Raw genomic sequence first — 16,697 nt, forward strand, 5'->3', positions numbered from 1 at the left:
TAATAATTCTTTGCTAGATTGTGGTACAATTATTGTTTTAAGAAAGGAAGTCATCTTCTGGTATTCTGTGGTAGTACAGAAATGCACATGTGCTGGTCGTAAACAGCGAGTGGGCATGCAGTCAGAGAGCTGAGCACTGTACAATACAAGAGTGATGGCCACCGCTTGCCGCCAGAGGACGGGCGGGGAGCCGACGTGCATTCGAATCCACACCTGCAGGTGACAATGTGGCATCGCCTGCTGTAGTGGCACAGCTTTTCGACTTGTAACTTCGTTACTATCTCCCATCAGGAGAATGGAAAGGAGTTTAACAGGCAGTCGGTGTATGATCCTTGTAATATTTGTTCTCAGATTTCGTTATTTCCAGTGAATGGGTTTATTTAGTATTGAAAAGCAGCTTTTCAGGTTATTAGAAGTATTTAATCAGATCACAAAGTACAAAAAATTTTTTATATCTTTCACTAAATTCAGTACTCAACGAACAGAAAATTAATAATCTATGTTCCTCAACAGTCACTGCAGTAAAATAACACAAGACGTTTTTCAACTTTTCAGTCAGGTACATTTTTGCACTTCACAGTAACAGTTTCTTCTCTGTGTATATTACAAACGGGTTTCTTACGCGTTACGCAACAGAATCTTGTTTTCCGATTGTTTCTCTTGTAATCTTGACATTGTTGTGGCGTTGGTAACTTGGAACTCTGGGTCTGGATCACTGCTGTGGGAATTGCAATGCCACAAGCTTTCAGTGCATCTTGTACATTTTTATGAAGACCGTTGATATTTTTGGCTGTTTCATTCATGTTGCCATTTTCTGAGTCCAAATGCCAGTTCAGTCGTGAAGAGTTTACGACGGCTTCAGTTATTATTCTGCCTGTCAAAAATCTTTGAGTGTACAGAATATATGCATTCAGTGCTGCAATATCTATTATTTCCATGAAGATTCATAGTGGCCACCACCTCATTCCTCTAACACAACTGTATTCTCTTGTCATTTTGTCCCCATTATCTACAGCACCTTTGGTTTTGTTGTAGTGCAGTATGATTTCGGGTTTGTGTTCACTTTCTTCACTACTCACTTGTCTATCATTATGCTGAGTAGAGAGTAGTATTACTGCCTTTCCCTTCTTTGGAACATAGGAAACTAGGGTAAAGTCATTCATGAAACCAAACATTGAAGAGTGAACTTCTCTCTTTCTGTTTGGCAAGAATTCCTTCAGAATCTCTTTCTTATTGGAATGCAAGGTACCAACGAATGTCGTGTTTCATTTTAGCAGTACAGCAGCCAATGGAAGAAAAAATTATCAGTTGTTACACCATGACCGTTATTCAGAAATGGTTCCATCAGATCCAAAACAAATCTCTGTCCTTGATTCACTTCCCAAGTATTGTCCAACATTCCTGTGTAAATTTGGATCCGTAATAAGTAAGATGTCTTCACATCAGTACAAACCCAAATTTTAATGCCATACTTGCCAGGCTTGCTCTTTATATAAACCCTAAAATTGCAGTTTCCTTGGTGTGTTGCTAATTGTTCATCATTAGTCACATATTCGTAAGGATAGGAGTTCTTGCACAAGTTACATTGAAGTTTGTCGAACACTACCCGGATGGCTTGTAGCTTCTCCTTGGTTTCTTCAATTCGTAGCTTGCCCTTGGTTTCTTCAATTCTCTGTGCCCTTGTGTGTCTGTTGTCAAATCGCAAGACTTTCAGTATAGACAAAAATCGGTTTCTTGACATGGCAGCAGAAAAGAATGGTTGCCAAAAGGCAACATTACCTCCCCACACATTGTGCGATGTCAATGAATTCGACCAGCTGCTATTAGAATTGCTAATACAGCATACACTTTAGTTGCATTTATATCTCACCATGTCATATTGTTTGAAGAATGAGCTGCATTCCACAAAGAAATTACTCGTTTGGGTTTCCTGTTCATTTCTTCTACAATGATGCTCATGATTTCCGGTGAGATAAATAATAAAAATGACTCTGTTAGTGTTTTGATTGTTTTTCCATCATTCACTGGCCCAGGTGTTATGTTCAAAATGTTGCGACATCAACATCGCCCACCTTTTGGTGGTTCACTAGAAAATTGTAGTCCACTTCTAGAAACAAACAAATCTCTGGTGTCTTCTTCTTCTTCCTCTTCTTCTATTTGTTCACATGAATGTGTCGTGTCTTCTATTTCATCATCAGCTTCATCTGATGCTATGATATGGTCTTTATCAAGAGGTTCCATATATTCATTCAGTTCATTATCAATGTCCCATTCATTTTCATCATCACTGACATCAGAATTGTATAGAATTTCCATGATCTCTTCCCTAGAAAGTCCACTGGACATCCTTACTTGCAGATTAAATACTGGCTCGTGTAATGTCAGCTCAACAGTGAACGTAAAATTCAACTCATCTATAGTAACCAGCAACAATAACAAACATTGGATCTATGACAAAACTCAACAAAGAAGATGAATGACAGATATATTTCGCAAAATCTTCTTTTTCTACAAATAAGAAAATAAGACGTTTCACACCAAGTGGGGTAGTCTCACAATCCCATCAATAAATGACTTGAATAACAATGATAAAGCCAAAAAAATTAGACAGTCGTGAGTGTGAATTCAATGTCAATCATTTTAGTGCAAAGTCATGAAACCACAGGCATGTGGCCCTTCAGATAACATTATTATAGGGAAAAAATCAACTTGGGTAGTCAGAATACCCCGCTTGGTAATGCGAGGGTTAAGATGTAGAAATCTTTAATCACAGTTATGGCCGTGTTGCCTCCAAGCTGAGGCAAATAAGCTGGCCTTTATTAGTTTCCTGTTTCATAACAAAAATTTTTCTTACTACCAGATAATAATCAACAATCTTGAATCTAAATGGAATCAACTGGTTGCCTCAGTGTACAAAATCTGAGTGTAAAAAAATTAATGGTCATGGCTTTCTTTAAAATTACGGTTCTACCTCAACTCATGTAAGTATTAAGTGTTGTCTAGAACGTTAGCTGTTTTGATGAACTATTTCATCTTCTTGTAAATGACATTGGTTGACTTCAAAAGTAATGGCAATGGCTAATGTATTACAGTAGTATTACATTTTGTGGAGGTACACATAGCAATTCACGTGCGGCATTATAAATCATTGACTGAAAAAACATTTCTTAATACTTGTTAAGAGGTAGAACTGCACTATGCATGAAGAATTGTAGCAAGAGATGAAACAGTTGTGTACTGATAACAGTCATTGCTTTTAAATGCGAGATTTTTATGTCTCGAGCTATCTATTGGTACTAAAACATCAAGTGAGGTGGCAATTAACCTATTCTGCATTTTCTATGTGTTCAAACTGTGGCACCAAAAGTAGTTTCTGACTGACTCTCTAGTGGAGTTAGTTACATGTTCCATAGATCAATCTCACAAGAACCGTTATGATGTGGAATGTGTTAAGTGCATAAGAAATGCACACAAGAATCAAGGTTTTTTTAACTTAAAATTTTTATTACCTACCCTATTTCCTTAAATGGCACAAAATGCATAAATTGTACCTATAGATTTATTTATTCCTATTCAAGAATTTATCTATGGTACAGGAGGAGTTGTCAAGGAGATATGATTTCAATTTATTTTTGAATCTATTATTGCTGTCTGTCAGACATTTTATTTAATCTGGTAATTTATTGAAAAGTTTTACAGCAGCATATTTTACCCCTTTCTGTGCCAGAGATAGGTCAAGTTTCTTTCTTCTAGTATTATAATCATGAATGTCAGTGTTGTTTTCAAACAGGTCCATGTTGTTGAGAACAAATTTCATTACCGAGTAAATGTACTGTGAAGCTGCTGTAAGAATTCCTGGCCTTAATTTTAAACAGATGCCTACAAGATGTGCGACTATGAGCCCTACACATTATTCTAACCACTTTCTTTGGACCAGTGAATACTTTTTGCCTAAATGTTAAGTTACCCCAAATTATTATTCCGTATGGCATCAGAGATGCAAAGTGTGTTAGCTTGCCAATTTCTGTATCCTCAAAATTAGCAATTATTCTGATTGCAAAAATTGCTTTAGAAGATCCAAAATATGAATTTTCCAATTAAGAGTCTCTTCTATATTTACATCCAATAACTTAGTATGGTCAACCCTGACTACTGACTTCTGTTGATGTGCTATATTTATTGAAGGAACTGTACTCCTTGCAGAAGAAAATTGGATGTACTGTGTTTTTTCAAAATTCACAGCAAGCCCATTCACAGAAAACCAGTCAATAATTTTTCCTGAGACATTATTTGTATCATTTACTATTGTAGTGTCTTTTACTGGTTTAATAATGATGCTTGGATCACCAGCAAACAGTGTCAGTGTAGCTTCTTGTTTCAGAAAAGAACGGAGGTCATTCACATGTATCAAGAACAGAGGGAGACCCATGATTGAACCCCGTGGAGCACCTAATGTAATTTCACCCAAGTTAGATGAAGTGGGAAAATCACTTAACCCACGTAAAGAAACTTTTTTGCTTCGTGTTCTGTAGGCATGACTTAAACCACTCATCTGCTGTTCCATTTATACTGTAGTTTTGTAATTTCTGTGACATAATGTCATGGGCCACACAATCAAATGCTTTGGATAAGTCATTGAAAATTCCTGTTTAACGACTCTATTATGCGGGCAATGAAATTGTGTATTTCTGTTTCAGTAGAATAGCATTTTTGAAATCCAATCTGTGATTTACTATGTATTCTATTACTGTTGAGATGGCTAACTACTCTTTAGTACATTACTTTCTCAACAATTCCTGAAAATGCTGTAAGCAAGGATACTGGCCGATAATTGTTGACATCTGTGGTGTCCCATGTGTTACAGAGAGGCTTGCTTTCTTCACGTGTATCTATCACGTATGTTAACTTGTGATTGTATTTGTTTCTGAGAAATAGATTACTATTAAGCATTTTATTCACCTTTTGTTGTATTTTGCATCTATTTCACTTATAGTGACATTATGCAAACTGATTCTGTTTCCTATATGTCTCGTGGTGGTCTCTTGTTTCCCTGGACCTGCATTAATTAAAGTTAAACAATCCATTACCATGAATTCATATCAACCTATTCTCTACAGCTTTTCTGCTCATGACAAAGTGTAAGTGGTAGGCAATGTCTAACTTACATTACCTTGTGACTGCTGAATTCAAAAATTACTCATACTTTCACATTTTCCTGTAACTGGCAGAAATTTGCCACAACTGAAAGGGCATTTACTAATTGGTTCACTTCTGTCATTTAGTTCTCATGACTTGACTCTTTATCATTTTCCTCTGCCCTAGTTGCTGATGCTTAACACTATGAGTTATAATATAACATGACACAACTAGAAGCATCAAAGGTCACAAGTAACCTTGCAATGTCCTATTTTGATACCTTCTTATCACTACATCTTTCTCATTTAGTCCCTGGACCTCAGGGTGCAGGGATGCTTGTTTCTTAAAGCATAGCAAGAATGTGCTGGTAACACCCTGTCTTTCTTCTTTTTCTGCTTGTCTTTCTTCTTTTTCTGCTTTGTTGTGGTGACACCTATACCCATCATGCAACTTTAGGGGGAAGCAGGCGGTGCTGCTAGAGGCGACACAGCTGGGCTGTGATACAGCTTTAGCTAATCAAAGTGTACTATTGCCAGTACGATCAGGTAACAATTTCGTCATTCACTGGGGATATAATATGCAATAGAGTATAGAGACTCTTGTACCATGGAGTGAACTTCTTAGCTCATCCCTTTTTTACCACAGGTTTTGGAGCAATACCACATCACTGGGCTTATACTGAGGCAGTGTAGTGTCTTTGTTGCTATGTTATAGCTGTTTTTGTGTGGTTTTGAAATTACTGTGTTTAACTTAGTTCCATATTGCTCTGAGGCAGTGGACAAGCCTTTTCACTTCACCTATATTGCTGTCAGGGCAATTTGTCAATCTCAAAAGGTGAATTCATGGGCCTCTCATAGACAGCTCCGAATGGGGAATATCCTGTTGCCTCGTGGGCACAACTATTATAACCTGAGGTGACAACTACTATGTACCTCGCCCAATCTATCTGGGCCTCCCCCATATAATACGATATCACTTGCACAATAGTTTTGTGCACTTGCTCCAGGTGCTCGTTGGCTGTAGGGTGAAAGCGCATAGCTCAACATTTTCTGATTGGTAACATTTTGCAAACCTGTACAAACAAAACTGACATGAAATTTGAACCTTGATCAGTAAGTATTGCATCAAGGCTGCCGAACTGCAAAACCAACTGATTGACAAATGTGCACACGACCATTTCCACAGTTATGTAATACTAATATTAGGTACCTAAAAAAGTAATCAAGGATTGACAGTATATATTTATAACCATGATTACTTTGGGGAAAAGGCTTAAAAAATCTAAGGCCACATTTTGAAATAGTTTTGTAGCTTCTGGCCATGTTTGTAAAGGAATTTTGGTTCTTGGTGGAGGCGCCCTTTGCACACAAGGCAGAAAATTTTGTATATACTACCAAACATCCGTTTGTCAACCCCTTCACCAGTATCGTGAGGCTACTCTAGCATTTGTGGCATGTCGCTCATTACGGCAGGCCTGTAGGCTGTCATGACATCGTATCATAACATGCTGTTGCAATTCCTATGTATTACTATCCTATTCCCCAGTGGAGTTTTGCAGTGTAGTATACCATCTTCTGGCATACCAATGGCATTCTGCAACTCTCTCCTGTGCCTCTTCCAATTCATCAATTGGAACATCATTCGTTTGAACAACTCTAACCTTTCCGCTGTCGCCAATGCTGTGCACGCAGCTTATGCCAAATGGTGGAATTGTATTCTGATAATTTTAATGCCCTTCTAGTCAAGTGACTACTGGGGTCCTTTAAACTAAACATTCTTACTAAAGCAGTGTGGTCCATAACGACAGTGAAGTGATGGCTGTATAAGAAACACATAAAGTAATTTATGCAACTCCACCTTGGTAGTACTGTAATTAATTTCTGCTGAATTCATTTGCTAGGAGGAATAACCAATAGGTCTTTCTTCGCCATCATAATCCTGACTTAGAACAACTCCAACAGCATAGTCTGCTGCAGCCGTTGAAAGAATAAAAGGTTTTCCAAAATCTGGATATATTAGTAGTCAAAAATTATTTAAATTTTATCATTGCTGCCTCGCAGTCATCCGTCCATTCAAATACTGCACACCTTTCTTTAGTAATTTTGTTAATGGCTTCACTATTGTAGCATAATACTGCAAAATGCGCCTTAATAGTTGGCTAAACCTCCGAAAGATTGAACTCTTTAACATTTCTTGGGGTTGGAAAATTATCCATTGCTTCAGTTATCCTAGGATATGGTTTAACTCTGTCTGAACTAATGTCGTGTCCCAGGTACTGAACCTGGGAATGTGTACAAGAACATTTATTTAGATTTAAAGTCGGGTCGCAATCTACACAATACATTTCTTAATCTTTCAGCATGCTCTTCAGTCGTTTTTGTAAAAATTACACAAAACACACAGCAGGCTTTAGACCTCTCAATAACTAGTCGGCATATATCTGGAAAGTTGCAGGTGCATTCCTTAGACCAAAGGCATGCACAAAAATTTGTTCAATCCAGATGGGACCACAAAAGGAGTTTTATATGTATCTTATGGTGCAACTGGAATTTGATTATATCCAGAAAACAAGTCCAGGGTGGTAAAATATTTGCAGTTTCCTAACCTGTCTAAGGTCTCATTGATATGTGGCAGAGGGTAAGGATCCAATGTGGTAGCCTTGTTTACTGCTCTCATATCGATGTATAGATGAAAGGTCTCCCCATTGATTGATTTCTTTGGAACAATGACAATTGGACTGGCCAACGAAATTGCAGAGGGTTGAATTATCCCTGCAGCCAATTGCTGTTGCATTGCATCATCAACAACAGATTGCAACTGGTGGAATAAGCAATTTTGCTCACGCTGCCCATATTGAACAGCGCTCCTTGCCAGCTGGCTGCAGTATTTTTACTGGAGAGCTGGTGGCCATATTGCGCGCTCTTGAGCATATGCGTTCCTGCTCAGGTACGTCCATCGTCATCTGCAGTGACTCCCTGAGCAGCCTCCAGGCTATTGACTGCTGCTATACCTCTTCTCCTCTGGTATCCTTTATTCAGGAGTCTGTTTTTGCCATTACCCGCTCTGGTCGTTCGGTGGTCTTTGGCTGGACGCCAGGTCACGTTTGCATCCCCGGAACGAACGAACGTGTCGACAGGCTGCCCAAAGGGGCGATCGATGCCCCCGCTTTGGAGATCGGCCTCCCGGCTCGTGATCTGCAGCTGGCGTTGCGCCGTAAGGTGCTTGGGATGTGGCATGACGAGTGGTGTAGCCTGACTTCGCCGAATAAACTGCGGGCTGTTAAGGAGATGACCAATGTGTGGCGGTACTCCCTGCGGGCTACTCGCAGGGACTCTGTCATCCTGTGTCGGCTCCGCATTGGCCATACCTACCTGACACACGGACATCTTTTGCGTCAGGAGGATCCCCCCCCTGTGTCAGTGTGGGTCCCGGTTGACAGTCGCCCACATTTTGTTGGAGTGTCCCCGACTGCGCACCCTCCGGCAGTCTTTTAATCTCCTGGGCACATTGCCTTTGGTTTTATGCAACGATGCCTCCATGGCTGACGACGTTTTAAATTTTATCCGTGGTAGTCCTTTTTATGGTTCCATTTAGGGGGGACCTGTCCCTTTCCCTTTCTGTGTATCTTGTCCTCGAGTGTCCCATTGGTCGCAGATTTTAATGTGTGTATTCGGGTGGTTGACTCTTTCCCAATTTTTGTTCCCATGGTCAGTCAACCAGTCTCCGACCCTCTTATTTTCTTCCGTTTCTTTCTGTCCAGTGTTCGTCTGTACTCTTCTTGTCTCTAGTGTTCGCTGCCGCATTGGTGTTCTTTCAGTGACTGGGGGAGGGGCGTCTCCTCCCCCCTTGGGGTTTTACCTGCTCCGTAAATTTTCGTTTCGCCGGTTTTTTGGAATGGGGGACTGATGACCTTAGCTGTTTAGCCCCCCTAAAACATCCCAACAACCACCACCACCGCAATATGGTTTCTGCATGATAGGTCTAGCGTCTCCTGTGGGAATTTATTGTCACATGAGGTCAGTTGGTGGCAAATATTGCCTTCCCTTGAATAACCACGTATGTTCCTCTAAAACTGGATACGAAAGATTTTGCTCTGACTCCGACAAATATGCCAACTTCTCTTCCAACCAATTTCTTATCAAAGGTGTTAGTGCGCAAACTTTCCTCACAGGTAATTATATTTCTCCTCTTGACTCAGGTTCTGTTTTGAAACTTCTATTTGCATTACTTCTTCACCACTGGCTAGTATTGGCCATGTGGGATTTCTATGCCACATTGGCTAAAGTTGTCATCACACACAGGTATTGGAAACCTGTTCTCTTCTAAGGGTCTTTTCCGACATCTTTTAACATGGATTTGCAACCTGTCAAGAAAGTCTTATTTTACCCACATATTTAATATATTATTTTGAAAAGTTTTGTCTATCACACACTTTTCTGTCATATATATACAGTTTGCTTGGTATAGACTCATAGATGAAATGCTGTTTATAGTAATAACTGGTTTCATGAGTAGGTGCTACTGTCCTCAACAGTTCTTCAGTCTGAAAAAATTGAGATAAAAGAATGTCAGGGATGTAATGTCATAGGGTATTTCAAAAATAAATTTATATTTAATATGTCAAAATAAAATTAAGGATGAAATCTAACAACAAAATCTCTATTTATTGTTGAAGTATATACAGTTTAGATATTTACTTCTTAAAAATAATGTCATTTAAATGCAATCCACTGCCCCGGCATTTAAACAATGAACAAAATTTTGTGTGGCAGCTCAGTATGTAGGCACTACAATGGCTGCCACTTTGCTATGGATATTTTCTTTGAGTTATTCCAGAGAAGTTGGATTATTGCATATACTTTACATTTGACATAACCCCATAAGTAAAAATCCATAGAGCTCAAATCAGGACTGTATGGGGGACAATTTATGTCACTCCTCCTGGAAATCAACTTCCCAGGAAAAATTTCATGAACTGGCAGTACAGACACATTGGATGTGTGTGTTGTGGCTCCATCTTGGTGGAACCGTGTTCTTTAGTCACAATCAGAAAGTTTTGCAATTCATTTAACATCATCACATAATGTTTGGAATTCACTGTTACTGCAGGACCACTCTCGTTCTTGAAAAAGTACAAGCCAATTATTACTTGAGACAAATATCACAGCCCATACAGTAACTTTTGGTAAATGGAGGGGTTTGTTATGCTACTGCTTAGGACTCGTTGCACTCCAGTAATGGCAATTTTGCTTACTGACATGACTGTTCTGGTGAAAATGAGCCCCACTAGGAAACAAGATGATGATAAATGAAGAGCACTCAGTCTCATCATTAATGAACTGCAGCCTATGCCCAGGATCCTAAAGTTTTAATTCTTGCACCAATTGGATTTTGTAAGGGTGCAGTTTAAAGTTGTTTTTCAGAATTCAGTGCAGTGATGATCTATGCACATTTAAAGAATTTGCACACTTATGGATGGAAAGGTTAGCATCACCACGAACAAAGTGATTTACTCTCTTTATACTCTCCACGGATTCACCCATTCTTGATGACCTTGGTTGCCTGGATTTCAGTTTGGCCAGTGTTGAAATAGTCTCCTCAAACATTGTGATCAATTTCTGGATAAGGGGAACACTTGGAGCATCATGTATGTTATATAATCCACGAGCACTGCAAAATTTCCTCCGTGATAGTTGCCAAATCACCATTTTTGTAAAATGCTCACACACAGAACACACAGTTCACTCCCAAGAAGCACTCAATATCTATTGAATCCCTGAAGGCCAAGAAAACGATGAACATACTCCCACTCTCGTTATATGTTATGTGCCTGTGCAGAGAGCTCTTCAAATATAAACTTTCTTTGAAGACACCTGCCTGTTATTTGTTGGTTTAAAAATAGGTTCGCTCACTCATTGCGATGAAGTGGCCTAATGATGCCATGTGCATCAAGCCTCCTCCCGTTGTTTTGTTATAAACTGGAAGCTTTCGATATATATGGAAACTTGCACTTCATTTGTCTGCTCGTTCTCATGAAAACTGCTGGTGCAGGCAATGCACTTGTGACTTCAGTGTCTGCTGGTGCTGAGCGCTTATTGGAATTGTCTGCAGCAGTATCAGGCTCCACATTGGAGAGTGACGTTGTGGGCTGAGTAAGACGTGTACCTTAATTGGTGTAAGTGGGTCTGAGTCACTCTATCGAGACTGACTCTTGTTCACTGTTCTTCTGAAATTGTGGCTCCTCTTGTGATCACTCTCTAGGGTCTAGAGTATGGCGAAATGAGCGGTGGACACACTGTATCATTCCTGAGCCACATTTGGGGCATTTTCTCCAGGTTTTGCTTGTACACTCTCCTGTCTTTGTGTCCGACAGGACCTGTAAGCTGAATGTTCCTTATTCTTGTGCTGAGGTTTTGCATGTGGGAGTGTGGATGGTGATTTGAATAGTTCTCTTGGTATCTGGCTGATCGCTGTAGACCACTTGTGTGCGAGAGTTTTACCCACTTTCACTGTTGTTCTTAAACTGAGTAGGACTAGAGCTAGTGCTTCAGATCATGATGAGGAGCTACATATTAGGGCAGTTACCATTCCGTTACTGGTTACGTGGTTGTACCTGCCTCCCGCAGTCTGTAGTTATGTCTTGCTGAACACCAAACTGGGAGATATTTCTTGTATTATAATGACTTCTAGACACCTGGTAAAATGATCAATAATCTAGGGGAATTTGTGTTGTTTTGAAGAGTATGGTAACGGTCTAATAATGTCCTCATGAATAAGCAAAAACCTAGCTGATGGTGTCGGGAAGTGGGCAATATGTTCAAAGGCAAGGCTGCTGATTGTACTAGGTTGGCATATCAGGCATGCACATTTTTGCACTCTGGGCCACAAGACTTTGGTGGAGATTATCTAGGTGGTGGAACAGATTCCTGGGTATGCAGTGAATTGGAAACACTATGATAATATTGTTATTCACTGCTTTCCTTTCACTGCATCACACCAAGTTCTATCTGGCACATTTAGGACTGACACAAATCTGAGCTGCAACGCAGTTCACTTCTCCTGTATAAGATTACACAAGAGAGGGTCACATCTTGTTGCTTTGATGCTAACACGGCCCAATGAATGGAGTTTCAGCCGGCACAAATCCATAATGGCACTCTGTGACTAAATTGTTTTTTCCTGCTATGTGACACACATTAATTATTAAATGTGCTATATACTGGACCTGCCTGCACTGCCGGGGTGAACCGAGGTCTGTCCTTGCTGAAATGTAACTACTAGCAGCTTGTGGTCTGTAAAGCTTGCAAGGTGCTTCCCTTTCAGAGGTGGGTGAAAATGCTTGGCAGCAAAGTAAACACTTCATTTTTGCTATATGTTCTTAGAGAAAGATATGAGTGGCTACCATTTGCAATTAGCTTTTTGTTGCAAAGCTGCATCCGCTGCCATTTCACTCACATCTACCATAAGCACCAAAGTGGTACTCAGTCTTGTGTCTCCCATGCGTGGCCTGCGATGGATGTTTCTTTAGGTCATGGAAAGCTGTTTCAGCATCTGTACTCAGTATTTTACAATTTCCTGTAATATGGCAGCCAACGAGCAATGCTGTGAGTGGCTCTTGGATGACAACCAGTTTAGGCAAGTGACATCAGTAATAATTCAGCATGTCCAGGAATCGGCAAAGCCACTTGTAGGTTGTAGGAAGAAGCATCTGTTCTTTGACTTGCTCAGGCAATGGTAACAGGCCTGCCATGAAACCAAGTATCCCAGGAATTTAACTTCATGATTCCCAAATATACACTTTGTTTTATTAATAATTATGCCATACTCTTGTAGGACATTTTTCAAATGTCTGCTTGTGTGTGTGTGTATGTGCGGATGGATATGTGTGTGTGTGTGTGTGTGTGTGTGTGTGTGTGTGTGTGTGTGTGTGTGTGTGTGTGTGTGTGTGTGTGTGCGCGCGCGCGAGTGTACACCTGTCCTTTTTTCCCCCTAAGGGAAGTCTTTCCGCTCCCGGGATTGGAATGACTCCTTACCCTCTCCCTTAAAACCCACATCCTTTCGTCTTTCCCTCTTTCCTGAAGAAGCAACCGTCAGTTGCGAAAGCTAGAAATTCTGTGTGTGTGTGTTTGTTTGTTTTATTTATTGTGGCTATCTACCGGCGCTTTCCCGCTTGGTAAGTCTTGGAATCTTTGTTTTTAATATATTTTTCCCATGTGGAAGTTTCTTTGAAGGAAACATTCCACATGGGAAAAATATATCTAAAAACACAGATGATGTGACTTACCAAACAAAAGCGCTGGCAGGTCGATAGACACACAAGCTTTCGGAACCAACGGTTGCTTCTTCAGGAAAGAGAGGGAAAGGCGAAAGGATGTGGGTTTAAAGGGAAAGGGAAAGGGTAAGGAGTCCTTCCAATCCCGGGAGCGGAAAGACTTACCTTAGGGGGAAAAAAGGACAGGTGTACACTCGTGCGCACACACACACACACACACACACACACACACACACACACACACACACACACACAGAGAGAGAGAGAGAGAGAGAGGCCTTTGTAATTTGTATAAGAGGCAGTTAGATAAGACCATTGTCAAAGGCCTTAAGATCTACTGCTTCACTAGTTGTGTTCTGTTGATCACTAATGACTACTCCTTACACTAATAGTCACATTTAACACTAATGAATCAGCCTTGTCTTTGCTATCAATATTTATTTTTATTTTTTATTCTTACAGCGTGTTTCACCCTAAGCATCATCAGACTTTAAAGAGATGTAGTTAGTTGTACAACTGACTAGATACTGTGTGCTCCATTGAGTTATATGAGTAAAAAATTACTGATGATCAAGATAAGTAATTTATTGAGTAACCTGAGACTTTTAAAAAGGTGGACTGACAAGGCTCCTCTTACCAAACCTCTCCTTATCTCCATTTTTTCTATTTTACTAATCTTATATTTTGTCTGATACAACTGTTTTTCAATTTGTAACAAGTTTCTCTTTTCCCTTTTATGATCTGTGTGTGCTGCACCTTTCTATCTGTCTCTCCATTAATATGACTACCTATAACAATATCATCATCTGTGGGAGCAAAGGGTATTAAAAAGATTCGGTTCTTAACTAAAATCATCCTGAATGGTAAAAACACAATAATAATAGTATGTTTAATATTGCTCATTATGGAATTACAGGCAACATTGATACAATTATACATCACTCAAATCAGTAAAAACATCTCTTACATTTCTGACAACCAAGTTTTACTTCCTCCTTTCTGTCACTGTAATGTGCAAAAAAACCCACTCAATATGTTGCAGATGTTCTACAATTGGCACAAAACTGCAATTCTCTCAAACATTAAACTAAGTGCACCCATAAATAAAACTGGAAAGTGTTTAATGTTAAAGTAACAGAACAAATATAAATTCTGGAGAAGCAGTCTTTTCCGTCACTTTTACTCCAATTGGTTTAAAAACATATATATATTCAGCATGCAGTCACTCAGACAATGTTTCTCATCACAATAAAAAGGTAAGTGTAAACTTACAACACAATATCTGATGAAATGAAAGCAAATAGATTCTGGTATCTGTCACTCCCATATCATAAGTGAACTGAGCAATGTGTAACAGTATTAGACTAAAGTTATGTTCTACGAAATTGTCAATACTTTATTCACAGTACTGTTCAAAGGAGTTTTCAAAATTTAACAAAAACTTTCTAAAATTATAATTACTCTGATAAAAGTTAAAATCTGTACGTCAAAAGTAAAAATATTTTAAGCAATAGAATGACCTATCACAGTTCTCTCTGTACAGAAAATAATGGACAATAAAAAAACTGATTTCAAGGGCAGGAATAACCACAAATGTCCACACGTACTAAGTTTCTCACTATATCTTTATCACAGTTCCAATAGTTTATCACATAAAGTGCTCCAACACACAGGCTGCAATACTTTCTCCTTTATCTGGATAATGATATTACACTTAATTATTCTCCTACTGTAACAGAAAGTTTTCAAACCCATACTGTGACAGAGTTTTGATGATAAGAGGATACAGCCAATGGTGGATTCATTTCAGCAGTGCCCATAGTTTTAACAGGTTCATCTCTCTTCATAGTCTCTGTAAGAGGTCTGATTAATCAGTAGTCTTTTTAAACAATGTACACTTGCAGTAAGTAATGTTGATACATTAAAAGTCTTACAATTTTCTTTTCTTCTTCCTTAACGTTATCAAACATTGTGGGGTTCCATGCAAACAGTGAATTTCTGTGAAAAGAAATTCAAAGTATTGCAGCTGCTGTTACACAATCCAATTATTCACAATTGAGTAGAGCTTTCTTTGTCTGTCTGTCTGTCTTTCTTTCTTTCTTTTTTCTTTTTTTAAATAGCTATGTGGTGATATAAAACAAGTCTCTTACACCAACAATAATTTTTAACACAATAAATATTTCTTTTGGGTACATAAAACTAAAAAATTTTTAAGTAACATATTTACTTTCGCTGTTTACGACAATGAGTTATGTTTTGGTACAAAGTATGCTGTGTATAACAAAGATGGGGTAAAATGTTGAAAATATATTCTAGCTAAAATGCTAACAAGTTCCTTTAGAATGTGTGTGTGTGTGTGTGTGTGTGTGTGTGTGTGTGTGTGTGTGTGTGTGTGTTTCAACAGTTTCAGTACAACTGGACAAATAGGGCAGTGGACCCATCACGCCAGGCAGGATCGTCAACAACACGCGCACGACACAGAGGACATGTCTGCTCACGATCAAACCAAGTAGAAACACAAGCCTCACAGAAGATATGTCGGCACTGGAGAAGAACAGGCTCAGCGTAATTATCATGGCAGATGGGACACTGCCCTCCTGCTGACTGTAGCTGTTCCTTGCTGGGGCTCATACCAAGATTCTGTAACATAGTACACCCGTCCATTGATTGACATTTCCCACTGAACGAAAAAAGGCACAAAACACACATGGAATTATTTTAATATTCTTTCAACAAGTATCCTTTTTGAATTTTCTTTTCTTTTATGCAAGCCAGTTAATAAAAGCAGTTTAAGGTGTAGGGAACCTACACAACATGTGTCAAATGTGACAATTGGAAAGCTTAAAATTAAGAATACTTTTCTTAAAAAACACTTTAGTCTTCTGGTACCTATGTTAGTCGATGGTTTGTGTGTGTGTGTGTGTGTGTGTGTGTGTGTGTGTGTGTGTGTGTGTGTGTGTGTGTGTGTGTGTGTGTGTGGGAGGGAGGGAGGGAGGGAGGGAGATTTAGGGAAGCTCAACAGTAGAATTGTTAATGCTCTTCCTTTAGTAATTTCACTCTGCCATACACTAAATTTCAAAAATGACTTAAAATATAATCAAACATGATTGTTTACAATCTGATCCAATGAAACATGTTAAACATTAGCAGAGGTCTAAACTAATAAAACAGAATTTTGTTGCTGGCTCTTCACTGTGCCAGCTTTTAACATGGTCATGCATTTACAGAAGCCTCACTTCAGATGAGGTTGAAAGAGATTTCATTAACTGAATACATACAAGTTTTGATA

General features: G+C 39.2%; 1 protein-coding gene across 2 annotated transcripts in view; it reads right to left on the reverse strand.

Annotated features, from left to right (window-relative positions):
• Positions 1-14,267: 14,267 nt before the first annotated feature.
• Positions 14,268-16,697, reverse strand: part of LOC126285002 (RING finger and transmembrane domain-containing protein 2) — a 93,328-nt gene continuing 90,898 nt past the window's right edge. For both annotated transcript variants that reach the window (XM_049984299.1, XM_049984300.1), the window contains exon 7: positions 14,268-16,048. In XM_049984299.1, the coding sequence (XP_049840256.1) occupies positions 15,815-16,048 (234 nt within the window). In that variant the 3' untranslated portion in view covers positions 14,268-15,814. The remainder of the gene's footprint in view (positions 16,049-16,697) is intronic.

Source organism: Schistocerca gregaria, chromosome 8 (genome assembly GCF_023897955.1).
Source record: "Schistocerca gregaria isolate iqSchGreg1 chromosome 8, iqSchGreg1.2, whole genome shotgun sequence".
NCBI classification, from domain to species: domain Eukaryota; kingdom Metazoa; phylum Arthropoda; class Insecta; order Orthoptera; family Acrididae; genus Schistocerca; species Schistocerca gregaria.